Source organism: Neomonachus schauinslandi, chromosome 3 (assembly GCF_002201575.2).
Source record: "Neomonachus schauinslandi chromosome 3, ASM220157v2, whole genome shotgun sequence".
Lineage (NCBI taxonomy): Eukaryota > Metazoa > Chordata > Mammalia > Carnivora > Phocidae > Neomonachus > Neomonachus schauinslandi.
The window spans coordinates 138,707,593-138,731,122 of NC_058405.1; the positions used below are offsets into that span (position 1 = coordinate 138,707,593).

The 23,530-nt window shown below is 37.9% G+C and overlaps 1 protein-coding gene across 1 annotated transcript in view; it reads right to left on the reverse strand.

The window, feature by feature from the left end:
- PDE11A (phosphodiesterase 11A) overlaps positions 1-23,530 on the reverse strand; it is a 375,594-nt gene that overhangs the window by 225,631 nt on the left and 126,433 nt on the right. Inside the window, exon 3 of the mRNA XM_021703017.1 lies at positions 129-218. Within this exon, the coding sequence (XP_021558692.1) occupies positions 129-218 (90 nt within the window). The remainder of the gene's footprint in view (positions 1-128; positions 219-23,530) is intronic.

Here is a 23,530-nt window from a genome sequence, read left to right on the forward strand (position 1 = left end):
TTAAACAAATAAAAAGGACTCCTGTACTATTCAAACATCATCTGCTGTTTTTAAAAGACATGATGACTCACAGACCCTTGAAAGTCAGAGAGCTTGGAGGGTTGTGAACAGAGTTTCTTTCTACTCACCCTGCTTCTTTCATATTCTTTCCTTGAGGCAGCAAAGAGCTGAGCATTAGATATGGCAATTCCACAAAATGGAAGATACATCTGCATAACCTGGGGGCAGAGAGAGTGTTAAGAACATTAAAACCTTACTGCACCAAATGCTATATTCCTTGCATTGGCCTGATTATAATACTTTCTTTTCAACACAGAAATTGAGTATGGAATTACTGATACGAGTATCTTTACTTTAGAAGGGATATTTTTCAGAGTTGACTCTAAGATGGTCTCAATCAAGCTTTAACTAGGGACAGTAACATCTATGAGCACATATAGTGAAGCAACAATGATGACTAATACAGGAACTGTACCTAAATCATCTGTGTATTCCTTCTTTGATCAGTGAAAAAGGAATAAATGAATCAACTCATATATCTAAAATGTAAGGCAAGTGTCCACATTCATATTTGGAGGGCTGCAGGCTCTGAGTCAATTTCCTTGTACATGTGTATCTTTACCAGGGTTCTCAGCTTGACCCTAGCACACCGCTAGCTACAAATTTCAGTATGCCTGGTAGATTGGCCCAGTAGGAACTTAGGGGCCACAGGGCCTAATAGCCTCGTGCAAAAGAACTCAAATTGTGCCCACTATTCTGTTGACATAACTGGATGTGAATGCAAATGTGTGGGATGATCCTACAGAAGCCTGTTTGAGGAAAGGTTGGGGATCCTTTCAGAGAGCACACTTCTCCTATGGGAAGAAACAGCTCGGTGTGGTGGGCTCCATCCTAACAAAGACTTGCTCCTCATTTCATCATCACTTATCAGTACTGCCTGACACTCTCACTCAAATTCATCTCTGGAATCTCTGATTCCAAAGAGAGAGAAAATGCCCCAAGTAAAAACCAAAGGAACGATTTCCCTAGACTCTTCGCAACATAGAACATTGTGACGAGCAAGATTGCTTTGGGATTTCTCTAAGGAAAAGGGCATGTTTTGTTCCATCCTCTTCCTCCCTCCCTCCGTCTCCTTTCCTGTCTCTTTCTCTCTCTCTCACACACACACACACACACACACACCCCACACTGCAATGTCCTGTGAAGAGGTACAGAGCAGTGGCAAAACAGAGCCGCTCCTGCATGCCCCGAAGGCGGAAGTGCAGTGTTCACCATGGGTGAGGGATGAGAATAGCAGGAGCCGCGGGAGACGCCGGTGGGACCCGCAGAACACAATTACCTAGAGTGGAAGGTGATTTTGCAGAGGGCTTGAGAAAGACAAAAGATGAAGGACAATCCACATTCCCTATCATTTCTTTCCTATTAAAATCTTGCTTTGGCTGCCTGGGCTTACTCAACTCTGACCTCGGGTCCCAGGAAGTGTAGCACAATGCTGTAGAAGCTAATACGGCAACACCGCTCTTGAAGAAAGACAAACGGCAGGATTGGGAGTAGATAGACGTACAAAACCAGTGAGTTGATTTTTGACACATCTTTCCAGGATAAATTCCTTCACTGAATTTGGTTCGAACTTCTGTTTAATGAGGACCTACTAGGTGCCAGACACGCTCACTTCATTTCGTCATCTGAATAGCACATCAACTTCTCACGGAGAGACTTTAAGTACATTTTAGAGATCAGGAAATTCAGTAACTTGCTCAAACTCACACAGGAACTCAGGTCATCTTCTTCTACAACTGATGATCATTCCTTACAACATGCTGCCTCCTAGAACGAGGTGCTATTTCTGTCACCCCCTCATTCCCTTTCCTTACTACTCCCCCTCATGCCTTAGGAAGTTTGTTGCTAAGCCCGGATAAAGCTATTGACATAAAGCTGCCAAATATTCTGCCAGAATTTCCCTGTTGTTAGCCAGAATGGGGCCACTTTCAACATTACCTACACACACAGAAAGCACTTTTCTTTTGTTTCCTGTTTTTTCTCTGTTGTGGAGGCAGTGACTATGATGGAGGTGGAGGGGAGGAGGAGATACGGGTTATTTTACTCTCTTCCTTTTCCTTCCTTTCTTTTCTTTTCTTTTCTTTTCTTTCTTTCCTCTTCTCTTCCTCCCTCCCTCCCTCTATCCTTCCTCTCTCACTCCCTTCCTTCTTTCCTGTATTTATTTGCCTTCAGAGACCATGTTTAATATGGTTTGTAGGTTATGCAAGTAGGTAGAGAGAATGACCAAATGAATATGTGAAATGTTTTTTTTTTTTAAAGATTTTATTTATTTATTTGACAGAGAGAGACACAGCGAGAGAGGGAGCACAAGCAGGGGCGAGGGGTAGAGGGAGAAGCAGACTCCCCACTGAGCAGGGTGCTTAATGTGGGACTTGATCCAAGGACCCTGGGATCATGACCGGAGTTGAAGGCAGACGCTTAACGACTGAGCCACCCAGGCACCCCACGTGAAATGTTTTCTAATATACCTGGGCTTGCTTCAACTCATTTGTGATACCAATATTTACTGAGCTCCAAGCGTTGTGTATAATTAAAAAGAATGTGAATTTTAAATTAGATGACCGTTGTCCTTTGTATGGCTTTTCTGTGTGAAAGCCAAAAAGTCATTTAACCTTTCTGAACCTATTTCCTTATCTATAAAATGCCTGGTTTCACTGGCTAATCTTTCCTTTTTAGTTCTAATATTTGGTGATTCTAATCAGTAGAAACATCCATGAGCTGTAAAACAAAGAATTCAATAAACATGCTCATATTTTATTCAAGAAATAACCATTTGTAGTAGTAATTGATATTGACACAGTCCTTGGATATGATGTTAAGCATTTTATATGTGCTCTACCCTCTGATCCTTGTAATCACATAGGTCATACCATTTATACCATTTTTCGGATGGGAAAACTGAGGCTTTAGAAACTTACTCAAATTTGTTGGGAGATATCTCTCCATAGGTCTCTCACATTTCTGCACAGCTTACAAGCAAAGGCACTGCTCTATCTTTCAAAGGTGTTTGTATAATGAACAGCCTTGGGAAACCCTATCTTTTTCCAGAGCGAAGAGCAGACTTGTTTACTATGAAGTATCATTAAGGGAGTATCTCTCTCTGGGGAAGAGGTCTTGCAGGCTTACTGTCCATTATGAAAGACGTGTGTTCCTTACATTTGTGGTTCCTCTCCCATAACCGATGTCCTGTGTCATCAAGATGAGGCTGTTAGTGAACATTTCATCCCAAGCCAGAAACAGCTGTTCACATATCATTAAGACTATTTCATTTTTGGGGTGCCTGGGTGGCTCGGTCAGTTAAGCGTCTGACTTCGGCTTAGGTCATGATCCCATGGTCCTGTGATGGAGCCCCACATTGGGCTCCTTGCTCAGCGGACAATCTGCTTGTCCCTCTCTCTGACCCTCCTCCTCCCCCTGCTCTTTCTTTGCCCAGCTCTTTTTTCTTGCTCTTTTTTGTTCTTTCTTTCTCTTTCTCTCTGATAAATAAATAAAATCTTAAAAAAATTTAAAAAAAGACTATTTCATTTTTCATTTATCCTGTAGGTGTATTGATATGAACTCCCTGACATAGTTAATTAGTATTTGTAATTGTAGGGTAAGAACCCCAGGAACAGTTACTGAGATCCATGTTAAATTTCTTTATTCCCTTTTTACTGAGTTAGTTGCTATTTATTTTATTGTCTCATTCCATTGATTCCCCCCTCTACTACATGGCATTTCCTTTATTTTAGTGATTAAAACTAGAAAGTCTATGTATATACTTAATAAAATCTAAATAACATCTTTAGCCTCCTTCCAAATAAGATAAAGACACTGGAATACTTTTACCTTCCTGTTATATATGTTACTTTTTTTGCTTATCTTATTTGTTACTACAAACTGCACATTATTATTATTAGTTCATGCTTTATTTAGATTTACCCACATGTTTACCAATTTTTTCCTCTTCATTCCTTCTAGCATCTCCTTCTGTCCTTCTGGAATAATTTTTCTCTTTTTGAATCCTTTAGGATATCCTTTAGCATTGCTGGTAAATGTGTTATTTTTGTTTTGTATAAAAATGTTCTTATTCTATGATCAATCTTTAAAGGTAATTTAGTTTGGTATACAATTCTAGGTTGACAGCTATTTTTCTCCATACTTAGAAGATATTATTCTCTTATCATGTGCAGCTGATGCTGCTAAAATAGTCAGCTGTCAATCTAATTCTTTGTAGGTTATCCATCTTTGTCTCTTGTTTCTCCTAGGACCTCTTTCTGTCTTTGGTGGCCAGTCTGTACTTTTCCAGCCTCAATCAAAGGCTTAACTGAATCATATAGAACTCTAAATATATTTGCCAAAGATTACTGAGGATGGAGACAATATTATACCCTTATGACACATTGCAAACTGGGAGGGGATCTTGATTTATAAAGAGAATGATTTCCCTGTGTCATTTATTGGTAGAACAACTCAACACTCTGAGGCCAGAGTCAGTTCCACTATGGACACCTACATGACAGTATGATCCAATGAGTTTCTAAATAAATATCCAGGAGAATCAGGCAAATGCATTTTGAAAGGAGGAAGTGAGAAGAAGCAGAAGCAGTATGGAAATAGGAGATAATGAAAAATAAAAATTTTTATGTCTTTTTTTCAGTCCCAGTGCAACAGATGTCTTTTTTTTAAACAAAGAAAGAGTGATATTGCTCTATTCTTCTCCTTTTGAAGTCCCCCTCCTCCAAGAAAAAATACTAATTTGGCCTTCATCATCCAGTTTCTGAATACAAAAGGTCTAAAAAAACCTTGATGACTAAGAAGCTATTGAGTCTGTACACCCTTGTGCAGTGCTTTTCAGCTTGAAAGCACTTTATGAACATTGGCTAATTAATCTTTACAACATACCACTCGGAAAGGGAGTTAAACTGAAAATCATTTAACAGCGCAGAGAAGTCCCTTTAGCCCTAGAAACTCATGAGAAGTGTCACTAATAAGCATAAAAGGGGAGCACTGGGACCTTCCATCAATGTCCTAAAGAAAGACAGTAGGTACTGAGCCTTTTCAAACTTACAGACCACAGAGAAAGGTTATTAAAGCCTCCTGGGCAGGGCTGGTCCAATTATTCATCATTAAAGGACACTGGAGGTCTACATTGGAGATTCTTTGAGGGGCCTCGGGCCATCCCCTTTATGGACTTCACTCCTGAAGGCAAATAGCTTGAAGAACCACATCACTATCCGCTAAAGTCATGGGTGAGAGAAGGTCTTCCCACCATCAGGCAACATCTGCCTCTGCGCTGACCCTGTGATTTGCAGTCGCAGGTCCCTCCCGCCCTCTGGCAGGAACTATAAGGCAAAACGTCACTGAGCTGGGTGGACCCCACCGATTTGAAACAGGAGATGTAACTCGAACATTAAATAAAGCCTTCAAGTAGAGTAATTTGGAAAATAAGGTATCAAAATATGGAGGCAGTCACATTATTTTCACATAATGAAACACCTTCCACATATTTTAAGAATAGAATATTTAAAATAGTAAAAAAATGAAGAGCGCCTGGTGGCTCATTGGTTAGGCGTCTGCCTTTGGCTCAGGTCATGATCCCTGGGTCCTGAGATAGAGTCTCACGTCAGGGTCCCTGCTCAGTGGGGCCTGCTTCTCCCTCCGCCTGCCGCTCCCCCTGCTTGTGCTTGCTTTCTTTCTCTCCCTCTGACAAATAAATAAATAAAATCTTAAATAAATAAATAAATAAAATAGTAAAAAATGAGTCTGAAGTTTTCTAGAGTCTCCAAAGAAAATTCCTGCTTCCAGAGGTATAGTTTGGTTCACTGCAATTTTCTTCCTAGGCAAATTCAGTAAAGACAATAGGTCAGATTTTTATTTCAAATGTCACCTGTGCCCTCTTTGAAGAAAACAGTCTCCCAAAAATACACAGAGACATAAAGTCCCCACTTTCTTTGAAAGAACATTGGCATGAATAGATTGATTCAACACATACTTTTGGAAATTGTTTCTTTAAGAATTAACACTCTAGGGGCGCCTGGGTGGCTCAGTCAGTTAAGCGTCTGCCTTCGGCTCAGGTCATGATTCCAGGGTCCTGGGATCAAGCCCCGCCTTGGGCTCCCTGCTCAGTGGAGAGACTGCTTCTCCCTTTACCCCTCCCCCTGCTCGTGCTCACGCCCTCTCTCTCAAAAATAAATAAATAAAATCTTTAAACAAAATTAAAAAAAAGAATTAACCCTCTAAAGAGAAGGGACGGGGGTGCATTTCATTCACAAAAGATGAGGAAGAGCAAGGCAGCAAATAAAGTAGACAGAGAAACTTATGGGGTGCCTGGGTGGCTCAGTAGGTTAAGCGTCTACCTTCAGCTCAGGTCATGATCCCAAGGTCCTGGGATTGAGTCCCGCATCAGGGAGCCTGCTTCTCCCTCTGCCTGCCATTCCCCCTGCTTGTGCACTCTCTCTCTCTGACAAATAAATAAAATCTTAAAATAAAAAAGAAAGAAAGAAAGAAACTTACTCTTCTGCTTTTCCTTCTGAGGAGATGGGCATGTAGGTACTCCTGCTTCTGCCCCTGGGTATCAAAGCTGGGACCCCAGGAAAATTGGAATAATCTCCCTTCCACTATCTTCACCTCTCTTCCTGAGGCTAGTATTGGCTAAAAGATCCCTAAGAAGCCAAGCTTATCCAAGGGTAGACAGGCTGGGGCTGATTCCTGGCAGGCAGCCTGGCAGCATCAGGGCCTACTCTCCTGGACTTTTTTGCAGGCTCTGGTCTGCTGAGCACTTGAATCATGCATATTATCTGATAACCTTATTTCTATTCGCTCCCATTCCCGACGTGGGAGACTTTAGAAAAACAACCTTCTCATATCCCGAGGCACTTCTAAATTCCCACTCTCTTACTCACTGCGTTGACGGGAAAACCCATTTCAGGAGCCATGCCTCTTCATTTACTGAAAGAACCCATTTCAGGAGCCATGTCCTTTCCAAGATAATTTGAATTGTCTTTTTTGGATCATAAGATTTCAACAGAAAAAAAAAAAAGCACTCATATTTCTACTGTTCAAGGGTAACCACTATGAACATTTTGGAGACTGCCATTCAAATTTTCCTCTCTCTCGCCATATAAATTCAAATACGCTAATCCTATATGTAATATTTTATCTACTTTTTTCACTTTTTATAATTAGCTATCACTTATTATGACCAATGCAGAATATCCCATTGTATAGTCCAGAAAAATAAAATTTATACAGAAAGAAAGTGGGTTATTGGTTGCCCGGGCTAGTGGTGGTAATGAGATTAACTGTAAATGAGATAAGGGAACTTATTAGGGGTCTGTTCTAAAACTGCTGATTGTTGCACCACTCATGAAGTTACTAAAAATCATTGAATTGTTCTTTGAAATGGGTGCGTTTATGACATGTAAAATATATCTCAATATAGCTGTTAAAAATTTTCATTCAAAAATCTCACTCACTGTATGGATTAATATTTTTCACTTAGTCATCTACTGCTGGACATTTAGGTTGCTTCTAACTTTAACAATCTTAGGGTTAAATATCCTTGCAATTAAATCTTCACACATCTCATAATTATTTTCTTAGGATAAAGCCCTAACATTTGAACTTATTTATTTAACTTAACACACACTTACATAGCACTTTCTCTCTACCAGGAAATATTCCCAGTGCTTTACTAATATTAATTTGTTAATATGCATGTACATTTTTTAATAACTCCTAGTATTACACAAATTTTAGTTTTTGTTAAAAAAAATCCAACAGTATAGAAGGGTATACAATAAAATATCTACAGATGCCTCTTCATTTACTATCCTGCTAACTACTCCCCTCCCAATGAACGACCTTAAGAGACATTTATAGTATTCTTCTGGACCTTTTTTTCATTAACTGCCTACATACAATATTGAGTTTTGGGGGTGTTTGTAAACATAAGCGGGATCAGACTATAGGTTATGTTTTATACCTTCTCTTTTACTTGGCATTATATCTTGGAAAACTTGACATGTCCGTTCAAAGAAATCTACTTATTTCTTTTTAATCTTTGCTGAATATTCTAGGAGGTGAATGTACCCATTAATTGACATTCATGTTGTTTCCAAGTTTTCTCTATTACAAATAACACTGCCGTGAACTTTCTTATAAATACAACTTTGTGCACTTGGACGATACTTCTGTTGGACAGATTCCTAGAAGTGAAATTTTAGTTGAAGAAAATGTGCATTAAAAAAAATCTTAACAGCTATTGCCTACTCCTCTTCCAAAAATTCTCTACCAATTTAAACTCCCACTAACAGTCATCAGAGAATTCATTTACCTCTCCTTGTACAACATTGGGTATTATTATTCTTTTTAAATTTTGTCTGACAGATTAAATCAGCACTCATTTTTGCATTAACTTACATTTATTTGGTTACCAATGATATTGATAATAATTTCATAATTCCAAATTTGTTGGTTATAATTTCCATAACTTGTTGGTTATCTCTGTTTTTTAATATGGCCTATTTGTGTCTTTGCTTATTTTTTACAGGACATTCTATTTTTTTACTACTTACTAAGCACTCTTTTTATTCTAAGAATAATAACCATCTTCCATTTTTGCAAATCATGAATCTTATTTGATAATTAGCAATTGTCATCTATTTGATACAGTCCAACAGCCCTACAAGCCATGATTGCTTTGTCTAAGATAAATAGATATTACGACCCAGTAAACTTGGGCCTACTCCCTCTCATGGTATAAAGAAATTTCACAACAATATCTACCTATATAACCCTGTCAAGGTTATTTTTATAAGCAGGTTGACCTACATATCTCATTCTGCCTATTTACTCCATTCATTTTTGTAACTCAGAGTTTGTGTAAGAAGTCAGTTTGAGCTACAGTTTGACCCAGCCATTCTTGAGTTCTAGCTATTAAGGTCATTATTATTTCTCCAATTACCAAGCACAGGTATAAATGCAGGAAGCTACACTGCATAGTAATTTAGTCTTGGTATCAACACCTTGATGCTAGAAAAACCTTATAACATCATAATCATTGTATGAACAGAAAAATTCCTCTTAGGCTATTTTCTAATGAGAAACACATTAGTTTTTCTTTAAATGTAGAACATATTCACACTATTTCCTCCTATTATAGTAACAGGATCCTCCCTTTCACCATCTTATTTATCTAGTTCGTTCTTTTTTATAACTCCTGGTTCTTAAAGTAGTGGACATTTCATATAAATAGACGCACATAATATGTGGCCTGTCGTGTCTGTCTGCTTTTGCTTAGCATACTGTTTTCAAGGCTCATTCATGTTGTTGCATGTATCAGTACTCCATTCCTTTTTTCAGTCTTTCTTTCTTAAATTAATAGACTTTATTTTTTAGACAAGACAACAAAAAAGTTGAGTGGAAAGTACAGAGATTTCCCATAAACCTCCCTCCCTCCCCTAGCACACACAGTTTCGCTCAGCATTAACCTCTTACGTTAGTGTGGTATATTTGTTACAATTAATGAGCCAATATTGATATATTATTATTAACTGAAGTCCATAGTCTACATTAGGGTTCACTCTTTGGGTTGCATATTCTATGGGCTTTGACAAATGTATAATGTCATGTATCTACCATTATAGTGTCACACAGAATCATTTCATTGACCTAAAAATTCTGTGTTCTGCCTATTCATCTCTTCCTCTGTCTCCCCAAAGCTTTGGTAGCCTGTGATCTTTTCACTGATTCCATAATTTTGCCCTTGCAGGAACATCATATAGTCGGAATCATACAGTATACAGTCTTTTCAGGTTGGCTTCTTTCCTTTAGCAATATCCGCTTAAGGTGACTTCATGTCTTTTCATGTCTTGATAGCTTTTAATTTCTTTTTATCACTGAAAAATATTTCATTATATGGATGTACCACAGTTTGTTGACCTATTCACCTATTGAAGGACATCTTGGTTGCTTCCAAGTTTTGGCAATGATGAATAAAGCTGTTATAAACATTCATGTGTAGGTTTTTGTGTGGACATGTTTTCAACTCATCTGGCTTAATATCCAGGAGTATGATTGCTGGATTGCATGGGAAGAGTATTTTAGTTTCGTAAGAAATTGCCAAACTATCTTCCAAAGTGCCTGTGCCAATTTGCATTTCCACCAGCAATGAACAGAAGTTCCTGGTGCTCCACATCCTCGTCAACAAATGCTGTTATCAGTGTCTTGAATTTTAAACATCTTTTTTTTTTTTTTTTTTTGAGCGGGAGAGAGCAAGCAAGCAGTGGGGAGGGGCAGAGGGCAACGGAGAGAGAATCTTTAGTAGGCTCCAAGCCCAGCGCGGAGCCCAACACAGGGCTTGATCTCACGACTGTGAGACCTTAGCTGAAGTCAAGACTTAAATGTTTAGCCGACTGAGCCACCCAGGCACCCCAAATTTTAGACATTCTAATAGGTGTTTCATGATATCTCATCATTGTTTAAACTTGCAGTTCCCTGATGACATAGGATGTTGCGCACCTTTTCATATGTTTATTTGCCGGGAGTTATCTTCTTTAGTAAGATGTCTGTTCAGATCTTTTGCCATTTTTAAATCAAGTTGCTTGTTGCTTATTGTGTTTTGGGTGTACTTTATATATTCTGGATACCTGTCCTTTATATGTTTTGCAGAGATTTTTCTCCCAGTCTGTGGTTTGTTCATTACATGTTATTTTTTGTATAAAGCTTAACTAGATTTTTACTTATTTGTTTCTATTCTGCTTTCAGTGAACTTTAGGATTAATCAAAGATTTTAATACATTTCCTCATCTACTTTCAACCTTATTCTCGATATCAGTGTACCCAGGACAGTATTCTTTTGTCCAGGCCCAAGGGAAAAGTCATGTTTTGTCTGTGGAGGTAAGCGCTTTCCTAGGGTTTTTCATTTCTGTCATTTCTGTGGGATTGGGGGCCCTTCCTCTCTACCATCATTGTTTCTATCTCCTATGTCTGGATCTTCCCTTTTCCCTTAAAGGGAAATGTCTTTCCTTTCATTTGGTAATGCTGTTTCCATCTGCATACCTCCAGGTCCTCACTCCCATCAGCTGGCTTACAATCTTCAGTCTACAGGAATGGCTCACTGGAAGCTTGTCTATGATCTCCTGATCACCAGATCACAAAACCCACCAAATAATCTATGTCCTTGTCCTCTTTAAACCCTTTACCACTTAATCACGAGCTGGATATTAAAACTTTGGCTTCCATACATTATACACTCCTGTTTCTTTTTCTGTGTTTTTGACACCCCTATTCAAGTTATATTCCCAGATTCAATCTTTGACGTTCTAACCTTCTCTTTCCACATTCTCCCTCTAAGGATTTATTTATTCTCATAATATAAGAATCCTACAGGGGCGTCTGGGTGGCTCAGTTTGTTGAGCATCCATCTCTTGGTTTTGGTTCAGGTAGTGATCTCGGGGTGGTGAGATGGAGCCCAGCACCAGGCTCCACACTCAGTGGGGAGTCTCCTTGAGATTCTCTCTCCCTTTCCCTCTGTCCCCTCTCCTCCTCTCTCTCCCTCTCTAATAAATAAATAAATCTTAAAAAAAAAAGAATCCTACAAAATAAAGCAGGTTGGCCATCCAAGAATTAACCTTTGAGCAAGAGTCAGCTAGAAAAGACAGCAAATTCGATAGGGCCAGATATATAATCAGCCGAGAAACTTCCTTCTTTTGCTTACTTGCTTCTCCTGCCTCACTCTTGAATGTCGCTCCATCTCTAATTCCCTTTGGCTCTGAATTCATTCTGCTATGTCTCTAGCCACACTTCCTCTCAGCCACCCTCTGCTATTTTTCAGATTTAGGTTTCAGAGTTTCTCATCCTAATCCACCAAGTTGAGCTCTGGGAACATTTGCTTCCTCTATCTCATAGTCTAATTTTGACAGTTCCGGTCCTAAATTGAACTTGACTCTGAATTCAACAATATTAACTAGACAGGTGACAAAGTCTCTTCTTTTTATTGGTGTCTTCAGTAGTAACCTCTGGGATGATTCTCAGAGATGGCTCTCTGGTGCTGACCTTTTCTCTGTGCTCTAGCTCCACATCACCAGTTGCCTATAGGACATTTCAACTCAGAGGTCCATATACTACCAAAAACTCAGCATTCCAAACCCAAGTTTATCATTTTAACCCCTTCTCCTCCTGAAGAAAGAGAGCTTCCAAAATGCTCTATATGTGCCAAATGAGCCATTAATGTTCTATTTACTCAGTTCCAAAGTCTTGAAGCCAACTTTGATTGCTGTCTATACATTGGCAAAAACACATAATAGTAATTCAGTAGCTTCCGAGGTCTCCATCCCACACCCTTGAGCTTCTGTGGGTCAGCTTTGCCATCCCTCACTATCTCTAGATTATTGTAACGGTAGTTGAGACATTCTCATCCTCACAATGTGCCAAGAACTCATTAATCTTTGCTTTCTCATCCAGAAAAGTCATAAATTTAAACACACTGACTGTCCCAATATGCCCTGTTGTGACAATTAAAGAATAGAAGAAATAAATATTATAAATGCCTTATACATATTGAAAACTGTTTTCTTCAAACTACTATTGTGTGAGCATGTCTACACCACATACAGTATTTTCAAAAAAATCTCATTAGAAGCTCATCAGAAAGTATCTCGAATATTTAAGACTATGGCTTAGTATTTTATAGATGCCTGTGGAAGATATGTAATAATCTCAGGAAAAACAGTGAGGAAATATAAAATTGCTATTCAGAGGAACACATGAGGAGACCCAGAGGGGATTCTTCTACTTATATATCTTTTTTTCATTTTCTAAAAATAATTTATCATCAAAATGCAATGCCAATGACATGGATAATAAACCACACTATTTTTTAATTTCTAGCAATATTCTCCAGTGGAGAAGAAACAGAGAAGGCTATGAAAAATATGCTTAGAGCATTAATATTTAATTAATGTAATAGGACCCTAAAATGAATATTATAAGTGTAAAAGCCTTGATCAAATACATAAGTTGTGCTTATGCAAGTAAAACACTGAATTGGTACCTACTAAATTTAAGACATTTTTAATAGACAAACTTGAAGACAGAGCTTAAAGTTTAGCCTAAAAACACACGGAACTTGGTGAAGGGCTAATCATTTATAGGCATACTTCATTGTATTGTGCTTCGCTTTATTGCACTTTGCAGATATTGTATTTTTTTTAAAGATTTTATTTATTTATTTGTCAGAGAGAGAGCACAAGCAGGGGGAATGGCAGGCAGAGGGAGGAGGCTCCCCACTGAGCAAGGAGCCCGATGTGGGACTCAATCCCAGGACCCTGGGCTCATGACCTGAGCTGAAGGCAGACGCTTAATGACTGAGCCACCCAGGTGTCCCTCAGATATTGTATTTTTTACAGATTAGAGATTTGTGGCAACCCGACATCCAGCAAGTCTATCAGTACCATTTTTTTCCAACAGCATTTGCTCACTTCATGTCTCTGTGTCACATTGTGGTAATTCTCTCAATATTTCAACCTTTTTCATCATTCTTATATTTGTCATGTGATCATGATCAGTGATCCTTTACATTATTATTGTAATTATGTATTATTGTAATTATTTTGGGATGCCACAAGCCATGTCTGTATAAGACAACAAAGTAAATCAGTAAATGTGTGTTCTGACTGTTCCACCAACCAGCCATTCCCCACTCTCTCTCCCTCTCCTTGGGCCTCCCTATTTCCTGAGACACAACAATATTGATATTGGGCCAATTAATAACCGTATAGTGTTCAAGTGAAAGGAAGAGTTGCATGTCTCTCACTTTAAATCAAAAGATAGAAATAATTAAGCTCAGTAAGGGAAGGCATGTTGAAAGCTGAGACAGGCCAAAATATAGGCCTCCTGCACCAAGCATTTAGCCAAGTTGTAAATGCAAAGGAAAAGTTCTTGAAGGAAATTAAAAGTGTTACTCCAGTGAACATATGAATGATAAGAAAGCAAAACAGCCTTATTGCTGATATGGAGAAAGTTTTAGTGGTCTGGCTAGAAGATCCAACTGGCCACAAGATCCCCTTAAGCCAAAGCCTAATCCAGAGTAAGGCCCTAACTCTCTTGGATGCCATGAAAGCTGAGAGAGGTGAGGAAACTGCAGAAGAAGAGTTGGAAGCTAGCAGGGTTAGTTCATGAGGTTTAAGAAAAGAAACCATCTTCACAGCATTAAAAAGTGCAAGGGGAAGCAGCAAGTGCTAATGTAGAAGCTGCAGCAAGTTCTCCAGAAGATCCACCTAAGATCATTCATGAAAGTGGCTACACTAAACAACAGATGTTCAATGTAGATGAAAACAGCCTTCTACTGGAGGAAGAAGCCATCTAGGACTTTCATAGCCAGAGAAGAGAAGTCAATGCTTGTCTTCAAAGTTTCAAAGGACAGGCTGGTTCTCTTGCTAGGGGCTAATGCAGCTGGTGACTTTAAGTTGAAGCTAATGTTCACTGACCAGTTCAAAAGTCCTAAGGCCCTTAAGAGTTATGCTCAATCTACTCTGCCTGTGCTTTATCAGTGGAACAACAAAGTCTGGATGACAGCACATCTGTTTACAACATGGTTTACCAAATATTTTAAGCCTACTGTTGGGACCTGCTGCTCAGAGAAAGATTCTTTTAAAAAATATTACTGCTTATTGAAAGTATACCAGGTCATACAAATGCTTTCATGGAGAAGTACAATGGAATTAATGTTGTTTTCATACTTGCTAACACAACATCCATTCTGCAGCCCATGAATCAAGGTCATTTCAACTTTCAAGTCTAGTTATTTAAGAAATATATGTCATCAGGCCAGGAGCTGTCATAGGTAGTGATTCCTCTGATGGATCTAGGCAAAGTAAATTGAAAACTTTCTGGAAAGGATTCACCATTCTAGATGCTGTTGAGAACATCTGTGATTCGTGGGAAGAGGTCAAAACATCAACATTAACAGGAGTTTGAAAGAAGTTGATTCCGACCCTCATGGATGACTTTGGGGGGTTCAAGACTTTAGTGGAGGAAGTAGCTACAGATGTGATGGAAATAGCAAGAGAACTGGAATTAGAAGTGGAGCTTGAAGATGTGACTGAATTGCTACAATCTCATGATAAAACTTGTATGGATGAGGAGTTGCTTTTTTTTAACATTTATTCATCTGAGAGAGAGAGAGAGAGAGAGAGCACAAGTGGGGGGAGGGGCAGAGAGAGAATCCTCAAGCAGACTCTCTGCTGAGTGTGGAGCCTGGTGCGGGGCTCTCGATCCCAGGACACTGAGATCATGACCTGAGCGGAAATCAAGAGTTGGCCGCCCAACCAACTGAACCACACAGGTGCTCGGAGGAGTTGCTCCTTATGGATGAGCAAAGAAAGTGGTTTCTTGAGATGGAATCTACTCCTGGTGAAGATGCTGTGAAGACTGCTGGAATGACAACAAAGGATTTAGATAGAATGTTACATAAACTTGGTTGATAAAGCAACATCAGGGTTTGGAGGATTGCCTCCAATTTTGAAAGAAACTCTACTTGGATAAAATGCTATCAAACAGCATCGCATGCTGCAGAGAAATCGTTTGTGAAAAGGAGTCAACCAATGCAGCAAACTTCACTGTTGTCTTATTTTTAAGAACTGCCACAGCTACCCCAACCTTCAGCAACCAGCACCCTGATTAGTCAGCAGCCATCAATATGGAGGCAAGACCCTCCACTAGCAAAAAGATTAGGACTTCCTATAAGCTCAGATGATGGTTACCATTTTTTTAGAATTAAAGTATTTGGTTTTTTTTACAAAGATTTTATTTATTTATTTGAGACAGAGAGAATGACAGAGACAGAGAGCATGAGAGGGAGGAGGGTGAGAGGGAGAAGCAGACTCCCTGCCGAGCAGGGAGCCCGATGCAGGACTCGATCCCGGGACTCCAGGATCATGACCTGAGCCGAAGGCAGTCGCTTAACCAACTGAGCCACCCAGGCGCCCCAGAATTAAAGTATTTGTTAATTAAGGTATGCACATTATTTTTTTAGACATAAAGCTATTGAATACTTAGTAGTCTATGGTCTGGTATAAGCATAACTCTTTTATGCACTGGGAAACCAAAACATTCGTTTGGTTCACTTTATTTCAATATTCACTTTAGTGCAGTAGTCTGGAATCGAACCCACAATATCTCTGAAGTTTGCTTGTATTACCAGTGTTGGGTAGCAATCCAAAGAGGAAAGCCTTCTATGGGATTCATCAGTAATTCAGCAAGTTTTTCTCATTATGTATCTCAGAACAGTCTAGCTAAAAAGCTAGGAAGCTATCTTCAAAGCCAAAATTCTTTATTGCCCCCATCCACACTTTTCATTCTTCATCCAGATTCAGTCTGTCAGCAGTACGGTCTCATCAATTGCTTCGGGTGTTGTTTCTTTTCATAGTTCAAATATTTATTTTAAGGGCTAAATTTCATATACAGTAAGCAGAAAGAATAAAAATACAAGCCCAAAGAAAGCAGAAGGCAGGAATTAATAAAAATAAAAACTGAAAATAATAAATGAGAAAACAACCAGTAAAACTGATAAATTGCTCCAGAAATGGTGCTTGTAGGGAAAATCAATAAGGCAAATAAATCACTAGCTAGTTTAATCAGAGGAAAAAACCCACAAATATACTAAAACAGAAGTGATAAAGAAAATATATTCTCAGTTACAGAAAAAAAAATTTAAAGAATTATAACAGACTTCTTTGCACAACCCTAAGCTTATATATTTGAAAATCTGATGGTGCATTTTAAGGAAAATATAAATTAGCAAAACTGAATTAATAAGAAGGAGAAAATCTGAGTAAACAAATCACCACAGAAATAAATAATAAGGAGAGTTGTAATAGAATCATTCTCAGAAAAGGTGCCAGGTCTAAATGGTTTCATAGGCAAATTCTTTCAAATTTTCAAAAACAAGGTAATTACTATGCTATTCAAACTATACTAGAGTCCAGAGGAAGTGGAAAACCTCAAATACTTTTTGAAGGCATGATAATTCTGATAGCACATCCTAATAAAAATAGCACAAAAATTAAACCTAGAAAATAAGTCCCCTATGAAAATGAGTGAGAAAGATCTTAAATAAAAATATTAGAAAATCAGGGCGCCTGGGTGGCTCAGTTGGTTAAGCGACTGCCTTCAGCTCAGGTCATGATCCCAGGGTCCTGGGATCGAGTCCCGCGTCGGGCTCCCTGCTCTGCGGGGAGCCTGCTTCTCCCTCTCCCACTCCCCCTGCTTGTGTTCCCTCTCTCGCTGTGTCTCTCTCTGTCAAATAAATAAATAAAATCTTGAAAAAATATATTAGAAAATCAAATATATATATATATAAGGAAATTGAATTTTACCCAAATACAAAAAAATGGACATGACCAAGGATTTCTGTTCACTGAACTGATGGTTCAATATTGCAAAATCAATTATTACACTTTCATCTTAACTTGTGAAGGAAAAGATATGATTACCTTAATATTCTAGAAAATCATTTGATGAAGTCTACTACCTATTGCCTAAGAAATTTTTAATAAGCTAGAAGGCTATTAAAAAGCATTTTAAAAGTGGAAGAACATGTCATATTTCTAAATGAAGGGACCCAATATTAAAAAGAGATCAATTTTCCCTCTAAATTACTCTATAAATTTTATTCTAGTGGAAATTGAAATGATACATTTGGAATTTGAAAAAAAAGTAATTCTAAAATTCAAATGAAATGAGAAATATACAACAGTAACCAACATTAAAAGGAATAAGAGAAATAAGAAGTAAGTAAAGCTATGATGGCCAAAGTAGAGTAGCACCAGGGACATAATAATCCCACAGCATAATGGAACAGAGGTCCAGAACCAGGATGTATAACAAATGAATATTGACAAAGGTGGCATTTCAGATCAGTAGAAAAAGATGGTTTAATCAACAAATCACATTGGGACAAATATTTCACTATTTGGGGAAAAAAAACAACTAAAAATTAGAACTTTTAAAAAACCATCCCAGAGAGATTAATGATAGGCTAAAAAATAAAACTGCAGAAGTCATGGAGGAAATATAAATACTTATATACATAGTCCTTAATGGTGAAAGTCTTTTCCAATCATACCAAATGTGGAAATTATATGAGAGATTTTGGATACATTTGTAGATGAAAACATTTATATCTCCAGATATAAATTAATACTAAAAGGCAAAATGAACTGGGAAACATGATTTGCAATGTTTATGATAATTGTAAATACCTTAAATAGGAAAAGAATACTCTCAAAACAATCAGAAAAAAAAACCCTCATAAAAATTATCCAAAACCTCATAAATAACTAAAAAATATATGAAAAATGTTTAATACACTAATTATCAAATAAGTATAAACTAAGATAACAATTAATTGCCACATTTTTCCTACTATAGTGACAAATATCACAATTAAAACTAATATCCAAGGTTAATAATAATGGGGGAAACAGGTGTCTCTTTAAGAAGATGAATTGGTGTAGCATTTCTGAAGAACAGTTTTGCAAAATGTATCAAGTGCTTTTAAGAACAGGCCCTTTGTCTTTACAATTTAATTCCTAGAAATTTATCTTAAAAAAATAATCTGACAGGTTTAATCAATGTGCTTATGTCTTACCGGGGCAAATTCACATCTTGTAAGGCCCGAAATGTATACATTTGGGAAGGGAGCTTTTTAAGAAAAAAATGCAAGGGGTGCTTGGGTGCCTCAGTCAGTTAGACATCGGACTCTTGATCTCAGCTCAGGCCTTGATCTCAGGATCCTGAGTTCAGGGCCCACGTTGGGCTCCATGCTGCATGTGGAGCCTACATACATACATACATGCATACATACATACATACATAGAAAAAAATACAAAATTATGAAAACAAAATTAGGGATGCATGGGTGGCTTGGTCAGTTAAGTGTCTGTCTTCAGCTCAGGTCATGATCCTAGGGTCCTGGGATCAAGCCCTGGTCAGGCTTCCTGCTCAGTGGGGAGACTACTTCTCCCTTTCCCTCTGCCCCTCCCCCTGCTCATGCTTGTGCTCTCTCTCTCTCTCAAAATAAATGAATAAAATCTTTTTTAAAAAAGTAAACAAAATTAGTTATAAAATGAATATTTAGCATGAGGAAAGAAATAATAATATATTACAATTTTTTAAAACTTGAAAAATAACCATAAACATTACATCATCTCCCAAAACAGCATAATATTTATATTAATTTTCCTAAAATTTTGACAGTATGATTTTTGATTGCCTCTGCATGTGATAGCAATTTTTAATATTATTTCTCTATAGACACATAGAAAAATAGTTGTCTTCTCTAGCATGAGCAATCAATATTTGTTCTATATTATTGATGGTTAAAATGCATAATACAATTAACTTCACCCAGAGGCATATTTCCTATTTGCATTGCTAGTACAGGTTTGTTTCCTACAAATGCAGGAATTCTGATCAATTCTATGTTGCATAATTCTCACCTAACAGTAAGCAAGCAAGCAAGCAAGCAAGCAAGCAAGCAAGCAAGAAAGAAAGCCAGCCAGCCAGCCAGCCAGCCAGCCAGCCAGCCTGGTGTGTTTGTCATCGTAGATGCTGCATTATTGAATATGCTCCTGACAGGAGAGAACTTCTGCTTTGACTAGGCATCTATGAAAACTAAATTTTATACATCTGATGATTACAATTTTCCATAGACTAGCTTCTGTCTTCATACATTTCAAGCTGTATTTCTCTTCCACTGTGCATGCTTCTAGGGCCACATACTATAGAAAACATTCATATTCCAGGGTGTCCTCTAGCCTTGAACCTTTGAGCCAAGATGCTGAGAGAGCAGGGATAGTGAGTGAAAGAGTATTCAGGGAAGCCATTCTTGCAACGTTAAGTCTTGCAACAACTTAACTCTACACGACAGGCATTGAAAACCATATTAATGCATCTTACTAAACTCAAACTAAGTGCATCCTCAACCTGACTTCTTCCCTAACTAGGTCCCAAAAATGTGGCCCCTCCAGGAACACTTGATAAATGGGGAAGCATGATAGACAGGAAGTTGGAATGGAAAAAGAAAGTTGTCTCAAGTGAGTACTCTTAAAATATTTTACATTTGCTAACCTTACACGACTTTGCTCCTTCTCATTTTCTTTTGCAATTTTTTCCCCCATTTGACCGTTACTTGTTAGAGTTCCTCAAGGTTCAATCCCAGGACTTCCTATCCCACTCACTTCTTTATAGGAAATCTTCTCTGCAACGCTAGGTTAAATTACTATCTACATGTCTATGACCTCCAAACTTGTATTTCTAATCCAGAGTTTCTTTTGAGTCCTAGATCCAACTGCTTACTCAACATTTTCACTTAGATATCTCAAAAGCATGTTAAATGCCTTATCCAAGATAGAAGTAACAATTGACAACCCTCAACAACTTATTTCTCTTCTGAGAGGAATATGGCATCCTAGCAAAGCACCTCCTCTCAAACAAGGGTTGAATACAAAAGCCTAAGCCCCATACCCAACATATCACCAAGTCTTGTTGATTTTAGCTGTTAGTTATCTCTCAACATTGTCTGTTTCTTTTCATCATTACATCACTTCGCACTGCCTCACCTTCACCTCAATCCAAGCTACCCTCATGGCTCTTCCATGTCTTCCTACTTCCTAGAGGACCTGGCATTCAAAACCCTTCACAATGTGGCTCCAACATATTTTCTAGACTCATCTTCCAACACTCTTCTCCCTCCACATTCCTTGTATACTAGCCACAGGAAGTTACTCATCCTTATGCATAATCAAGTTTTATACTTGTCTTTTTCCATCATTATTCCCTCATTCTAGAATGCTCTTGCCCACTTTGTCTATCTTTTAAACTCTACTTATTTTACAAGGCTGAGTTCAAAGATCATCTTGATGATATCTTCCTGGACCTTTCCTTTTGCCCTACCATTTTCTGCCACTCTTTCCACTCCACCAAGCAAATAACCAGTACTCCATCATGCTTTTATAGCTCTTTGTACATACCACTAGTACAGCACTTTTATATTATAGTTCATTTGTACCAGTACCTATAACCTTGGATAGATTATGAATTGCTTGAGGCAGAGACAATGGCTTACTCATCTTTTTTCCTTCTGCCACGTGGCACAGGGCCTAGGTAAAACGTAGGACCTCAATATATGTTTCTACAGCATATCTTCAATACTTTCTGTTACAAGTGAACAAGATCCCAACTGATCTGGCATAAGCAGAAATAAGAAATGTATTTTTCATGTAATAAAAAGTACAGGGGTAGAACTAGCTCTAGCAGGTGCTGAATTAAATCTCGAATGAGGTCATAAAATGCTGTCCCTATTCACCTCTTATCTCCACTCTCCTTTATGTGGGCTTTATTCTCAAGCACCATAGTAGCTCTAGACCATCATTCAAGATGAAACTTGAGCAGTATACGGAGAGCTTCTTTTCCCTGATAGTGTGCGCAAAAATGCTGGACCTAGCCCTTATTTACTGAATTGGATTACATGATCATCACTGAACCAATTCTTGAGGCCAAAGAAAACCAATCACCTCATAGGCATGATCTGAGCCATATGCCCATCACTGAGCTTGGGGTAGAAACAAAGACCAAGAATAGGATAGCTCTCTAGGGGAAAATCAAGGCCCCCTATTACCAAGATGCTGTGGGCTCAAAATAACAAATGTACACAAGTAGCTTATAAAATTCTTGGGAAAATTATCATTAACTTTCCTTTCAGACAAAAGTCTCAGTGTTACCTCACTTATTTGAAATTTCATAAAATTTGAAACCTATCCTTAAAAATAGTCCTGGATTCTTAAGAGCATCATGTTGTTGTTTCTGAACATCTTACATAACACCTAGCACATGGCACCTAGCACATATGTCTAGGACGTATATGTTAAATAAATAAAACAATGCCTTGATAAATAACACAATCTGTAAAATAATATCTAAAAGAGTATATAGAATATGTCATACATAAATACACACATTAACCAGGACAAGAAATACAGAGATCTGCTTTACTCTAAAGCAATTCATTATTTAACAAGTGACCAAGTGAAACAGAACTTGTGTTTGCTTAAAGAAAAACTGTACATGACCCCCACCATCTTCTCTTTCTTTTCTTTTCCTTTAAAAGTTCAGAATATGGGTCATCGGTTTAAATTCTTGTCTTCACTTACTAAAATCAACTGTTATATGATCATGTATGAACCCAAATTGTATTTTGGATTTACATCTATATGTTAAAGCATCCATGACCCTAATCAAATCATACCCTGGTTCAAGCTGACATTACAGAAATACTGACTACCAAGTAGAGTTCTGCCTGAACTAAAAGCAATGATACAACTTGTTTTGGTCTTAAAGGGCAGAGGTTTCCCTTACAAATATATCTAGCAGACCTACTCTACCAAGTAAGATTGATTTCATGACTGCTCTAAAGCTTACCCATTGACCATGAAACTTAGATGTGGCTGTCAGCTCAATGAATTTGTGAGATCCAATGTCAAATCCACAGATAGAGAGTGAACTCCTTGATGCCAGATCAGTATTTTATTCATTTCCCCCTTCCTCTGAAACAGGGCACAAGGTCTGACACAAAATTTTTTCAAGAAATAATTCATGAATTGATGTAAGCCCACATATACACACACACATATATATTTATTTAATGTGTTTCTTCATGTTCTGTCTGCTGTCAAGCTTTCTTTTAGGTACGTTTCATTACCAAGAAAGGATGGAATGCCAGTCTCCTCATGACATCCAACAAGCAGGAAGCTTAGGGGGACAAAGGTGGGTTGGAGGGGATGAAGAATCAACTCTCAGATCACACCAACTTTTCTTGCTTTAAGAACAGGGAAGAGCAAAAATTCTCTCTGAATCTATGTCAAAATACAAAGTTAATGAAGATAATAGAAATCAAAAGAAACAAATAATTTTTATCACTGGAAACATTATTTGTGTGAATTATATGTTATACAGCACTAATTTCATTTTGCCTACATATGGTACACAGCCTTAATAAATAGCTTCAAGATAACTTTAGAAGTGTCTTTTTCATTTTCTAGGTGGGGAAAAAGAATACTTGATTTATCACTCGTATTTCTACTAAGTATTTTTTAAAAGTTAAAAGGAACTCAAACATTCTTTTCTTCTTGACATCATGATAGTGTAGGGAAAAGTTTGTGGCAAAATATTAGCTTCATATTTTCTTGTTAGAAACCCTCTTATGGTCTAAGAAGTAGAATGTATGTCTAAGAGAATCAATTTAAGGCTTCAGTAAGGGCAACAGTTTGATTCATTGATATATAATTCAATATCTCCTCCATGTTTGCATTATAATTCAGTGGCTACAACCCCAATGAACAGGTAGGAAATTAAGGTGCTGAGAGTGAACAATTTTAGGCAGTAAAATATGGAGCCCATGAAATAGGAGACAGAGCAACTTTCAGCT